The sequence below is a fragment of the Plasmodium brasilianum genome, chromosome 5 (genome assembly GCF_023973825.1).
Source record: "Plasmodium brasilianum strain Bolivian I chromosome 5, whole genome shotgun sequence".
Taxonomy (NCBI): Eukaryota; Apicomplexa; class Aconoidasida; order Haemosporida; family Plasmodiidae; genus Plasmodium; species Plasmodium brasilianum.
In genome coordinates, this window is record NC_090118.1 from 91881 (window position 1) to 98195 (window position 6315).

At 20.6% G+C, this 6315-nt stretch overlaps 1 protein-coding gene across 1 annotated transcript; it reads left to right on the plus strand.

Moving 5' to 3' along the window:
* Positions 1-5025: 5025 nt before the first annotated feature.
* Positions 5026-6105, plus strand: MKS88_001283 (sporozoite invasion-associated protein 2; the record flags this gene model as incomplete). Its single annotated transcript, XM_067214196.1, has 1 exon — positions 5026-6105. The coding sequence occupies one exon, from the start codon at positions 5026-5028 to the stop codon at positions 6103-6105; it is 1080 nt and encodes a 359-aa protein (XP_067074656.1).
* Positions 6106-6315: the final 210 nt, after the last annotated feature.

The window sequence follows — 6315 nt, forward strand, 5'->3', positions numbered from 1 at the left end:
ATAGGATAAAGTCATTTGTAAATAAATATTTTTTAATTATTTATTTTTTATTCCTTTATAAATATGTTAATGATAAATGATGAAAAAAAACATGTTTAATATTTACTTAAAGGCAGCAATTTTTTTTTTTTTTTAACAGTTTTTTCAAAATTATATTATACTGTTTTACATAAATAACACTATATGAAATTTTATTATATGTAGTGTAAAATAAAAAAAATAGAGTCTGTATATATATTTTATTTGTTTACACCTTATAATATTCAATAAGAACACATTAAAAAAATAAAAAAAATATATAATAAAATTTTTTGAATTTAATTTAATTTTTTTATTTAATCCATATTTTTTTCTTTTACTTCATCCTTGTATATATATATTTTGATCACCCCTCTTGTATATTATCAAAAATACTTTTTTATAATATATATCAAGCATTTTTTTTTTTTTTATATATAACTCTTTTATGTATTTTTAAAAGAAATATAGTAAAGTATAAACTATATTAACACACATTTGTGTATTTTTTTTTATTGTAATTTTCGTCTACTGTATCGCCACGTATATAGACATAATTTACATGTACTGCTTATTTAAAATCGCATAGGATTAATTTTATGTAGATTAAAAAAGTGTTTGTGTTCATTTATTGAACCAATCTAGATATAAAAAAGTATAATAATTGCTCTTTTTATAAACTTTAGTTGAATTTACACTTTTTCTTTTTCATAATAACTAATAATTTCTCAACACAGCAAATTGCATATATATAACTTTATATATAAGGGGAGAATATATACATATATCGCACTTAAAATAAGTATTTTGCATTTTTTTTATTATTCTATCTGAAAAATTGAAATTGTTTAAAATATATCAGCCTTTATATACATCTATGTTAGCATATATATGTATGTTACATTCCCTTAATTCATGTTTTTCTTTAAATATTATTATTATTAAAATTGCAAATACTTTGTAAAACATTTTCCATTTTTTTTACATGTTTAAATATTTTTATTTCTAAATAAACAGATATTAAAGGAAAAAGTTCATCCACTTCTTTTTTTTTTTCCACATTTAATTCACGTATTTCAAGAACAAAACCGATGTACAATCATATGTATGAAAATTAAATCCCATATAAAAGAGATTAGTATTTGAACTGTGTTTCCAAATAAATTTAATCTATATCCTTCTAGAATAATTTTTACCTTTTTGTAGGATACAAAAATTAATATTAAAAATGTTACTAGTGGCACAAGTATATAGGATATTTTTTCATTCACTACTTGTAAATAAAGATATTTTTGTTTTTTCCCTTTTATGTAATATATATTTTTTATAATTACAGCGCATATTACATGGAATGATATAATGTTTTCGTATTTTTCTTATGATAATTACATCGATGCAAATATATGAACCTATAATAGTACATGATAAAAATTAAAAAAAAATAATAATAAAGGATTAGTATATTTATTTAAAAAGTGCAAATATAATGAACACTTGAAAGAATTATTCATAGGAAATATACATTTTATTTAACAGTGCGTATAATTCTTTTAATTCAAAATGTTTTAACGACTACATAAGAATTTATGTTATTCTGAAATGTGTAAAATATACATATATATACGGAAATAAAAATAGTGCCTTATGGTACAAACGGATAAACCGACTATGCTCTATTTTAAAATATTTTTCGTTCTTTCATAATTTGTGTTGTTATTATAATTAACTCTTTTTATGTACCTTATGTTCCCCACCCCCATAAAAAACGTTATCTAGAATGCCCCCATTTTTTGAAATGTTTATAACAATTTTTACAATCAAATGTTATTATTTCAGTGGCTCAATTATTAATACTAACGTTAATATACTTATCATTATATTCAAATATACATGCTTACACCTTGTCATATATAATATCATAAATTTTAGTAATGGCTATTATTTGTACTAAATTTTAAAAAAATAGTAGAAATATAATAATTTTTCTTTTAAATCAATTACACATATTTATTATTTAATAGTTCTGTCCTATCATGTAATATTAACCTTTGAAAAAGGAACATAAATGTGAAATTAATGCATATATATTGTACATCCTCAGTTACATTAACATGAGTTGACATTTTGGCGTATATTTTTAAAAAATACAATATACATTCAAAAAAAAAAAAAGTTTAATTACCTTCTGCTATTACATTTTTTTTATTTTATTTTTTCCACCCCTTTAATTTGCACATTTAATTTAAGTACCTAAAGCTAGTGTGGCCATGCACTGAACCAACATAAAATATTTTGAATAAAACGAAATAAGTGCTACTTGAAATGAATAAGTATAAATATAATAAATTTTAACGAACAAAAAAGTATGTTGAATCTTAATAAGTCTCATGTGAAATGTAAAATATTGTCTAAACTATAATTTATTTGTTATAATTTTTTTTACTGTTCTCTAAATTATTAAGGCGAAAAATATAAAAAAAAGGTAACATACAATACATTTGGAAAAGGGGGGATTTATTGTTCATAAACATTATTACACACTGTTATGCAAAATAGTGCAATAACTTGTGATTAATTTTCCTTCATTCACAATTCATATTATATATATATATATATATATATATATAGAAATACATATTTATATCACATTTTAATAGCTTATACAAAACACGCAAAAAAAAGGAAAATGATGAATATGCGAAAAATTGTTTAACTTTCTGAAAATTGTGTAAAAAAACATAAAAACTTATTTGAACTCGAATTTGCTTAATATGTCTTATTAATACCTTTTTTAAGTGAAAAATATAAAATGTAATGTGCAATAAATATATCTTATTTCATTTTCACCAGTATATTTCAAATAAGTTCAAAAAAAAAAATATTCTTCAATAAATTATTAACTACATAAAAATGAGATTTTATGCTATATAATATTATTTATATTGAAAAATATTTTTGAGGCATAATTTTTTTGTTCCTTGTTTATTCATCAAATTCTTTTAAAAGTGATAAATTTCATGAATTTTTACAATTATTTGTAATGGGTAAAATATAATATTACAAAAAAAAAATATATATATATAAAATAATGTAAAATATACTACATAAAATTTATTTTCGTACGTATAAAAAATTAATAAATGTCATAATAATTACAATTTTTGTTTTTTGTTTTTTGTTCGGATTGTTCCCTTATACAATATAATTTTTTAATGAAATTTTTTTTAATTTTCAATCATTTTTAAAGGTGCAAAGTTCAATTAAACGCTTAGTTTTTATTATATAAGTAACTTATAAATTTATATGCTTTTTTACTACTGTTATTTTTAAAGGTGTAAATAAGTTAAATTAAACGCTGAATTTTTATTATGTAGAGTAAATATAAATTTATCTGCTTTTTACTATTATTTAATCTTAATTATTATTGCTTTCTCAATTTTATATATATAAATGTATTATTTCATTGTAAAAATTATTTCACACGAAGCCGTTCTTTAATTCTTTAAAAAGACCTTTTTGTCTTCTTATATACAATATAAATAAATTTAATGAAATAAAATATCTTGTTCTAAATATATTATTTTAATAACATCTGATAAAAAGAAACTAAAAAAACAAATATAAATTTAAATATGTAAAATATTTTTATTTTTTACAAGTACACAATATGATGAAGATAATGGCTTTTTATTATTTTTTTTTTTTCCAGCTACATCAAAAAAATTGACCACATTTATTTAGTACCTCAAATTTTGGTTAATGCTTTTTGCCAAAGTTTTACTGTTGTACCATTTTTTTTGTTATCATTTAATATAATATTTTATTTAAAAAATATTATATAAATAAGGAAATGCGCAACTTATCTATTACAGATTAACATTAACATTTATATTATTTATTTTTGTTTTATTACATTTACTTTGTTTTTTTTGTGTCACTTGTTTTTTTTGTATCTTTTGATTTTTTTGTGTCACTTGTTTTTTTTGTGTCACTTGTTTTTTTTGTGATTTTTTTGTGTCACTTGTTTTTTTTGTGTCACTTGTTTTTTTTGTGTCACTTGTTTTTTTTGTGTCACTTGTTTTTTTTGTCACTTGTTTTTTTTGTGTCACTTGTTTTTTTTGTGTCACTTGTTTTTTTTGTGTCACTTGTTTTTTTAGTATCTTTTGATTTTTTTGTTCTTTTTTCTTTTGCTGTTTATTTTTTTTTTTATGCTTGCAATATAAGATGTTTAGATAAATGGATGTTTTATATTTATACATCTGGAAGTTGCATGCATATAAAGAATTTTTTACATATGGCGTGAATACAATACTGCAGTAAAAATATGATTTTACATGTAATAAATATTTCAAGTTCATATGATATAATTCTATTAAAGTGAAATAAAACCACATTAATTTTAAAGTATATGTTACGTAATTTAATTAATATACTATATATTTAAGGTTCAGAACCCTTAATAAGATACCCTTAAAATTAAAAAATTAAAAATATCTATTAATTTGAACCATAAGTATGAAAAAATAATTATATTATGAATTCATTTTTATTTTAAAATATTTAACGATAAAACTTTTTAACTGTACATTTATTGTCTTATTTTAATTACACAATTATAGTACTTTAATTTTTTTTTTTTTGTCTTTTTTAAGGAAAAAATATATGCGCATAATATATATATTTGTATGTTCCACATGTGCCTTCAGTGATATAATATAAAAGATGTATCATAAATATTTTATATTTAACCAGAAAAAAACCACAGTTTTTAAATATTTAAAAAATAATTAAAATTATTCTAATCTAATTTTTATTATTTTTTCTGTACAATATTTTTTTAATGTCGTACATACCATTATAACAATAAAAGAACCAATATTTATTTAGTCCTTATAATATTTTTATCTAAAACTAGAAAATCCATTTTTATAATTCATATATATATATATATATATATAAACATGAAAAAGAACGTACATGTGAGTACAAGTCAATATTGCCTTTAAAATGAAGTTACTAAAAATATATTATATTCTTTTTAATTTAGTATTATTTTTAAATATAGTTGAGTTAAGTTTATCTTGTGAAACTCAATCTTCGCTAGAAAATCCAACATTTAACACAAATGTGGATTACGGACCTAGTATAGATCATATGTTTGGTAAATCCTTCACAGAACTTGTGACATCACTTGAAGAAGATTTATTATATACAAATTATTCATTTCTATCAGAATTTAATGAATCTCTCGAGAATTTTGAATATGTTCCAGAAGATGATGGTTTTAACGAAATATATGAAGCAATTAAAAATTCCTCAAAAAAAAAATCCAAAAAAAAAAATACGAAATCAAAAAATTACAAATCTCAAAAGTCAAAAAGCCCCTTGCCTCAAAACAATGAATACGATAGTTACGATTCATATGAAGAACTGGATGAGGATGATATAAATTTAAAAAGTTATGATAAAGAAGAACATAATGATTCTGAGGACTCATCAAGTGAATACAACGAATTAGAAGAATCGGACGATGAAAAAATAGTCTTTGGTAAGCTACAATTCTTCAATGTAAATAATCAGAAATCCGACTACACTAAAAATATACCTTCCCATGAAACAAATGCATCACATAATAAAAATGATACCAAAAAATCTGACGACGAAAACGATGGCATGGTTAATGCATTTAACGAAAGGTCTCGTATTAGAAAAAGAAAAAATAAAAATCCTTTTGAAAATTTTGTAATAAATTATACTTATGATGATTTTCTTGTAAAACATAATCTGAGCGATAATATTTCAGGACATAATAAAATGCCTGGAGAACGTTTTGCCCTTGACGAATTCTATAATAGAATAGTTAAGTATAGAAATATTGAAAATTATATATTAAAATTATTATTTGATAATTTTAAAAACCAAAATGATCTTGGTAGAAAATATATATTAAACAACTTTCAGGAGGTAGCATCTTTCGTTAAATTACTATTACGTAAGAATTTTGTACAACTAAATAATTCTGAAGAAGAAATGTTATTCGAGAATGCTAAAAAATTATTACAAAAAACATACAAAAAATTAAATTAAAATATAGTCCTCGTACGTTATTATATTACAAATATGGTGTTTCTCTTTATTCCTAGTATATATTATTCTCTTCATATAATTGTTATATCAATATATATTACCCATATTTTAATATAATTACAATAAATATATATAATTTCCCATTATATTTTTAAACGCAAAATAAATATGTTTTTTGTCGTAACATGAAATATATCATAAATATACACT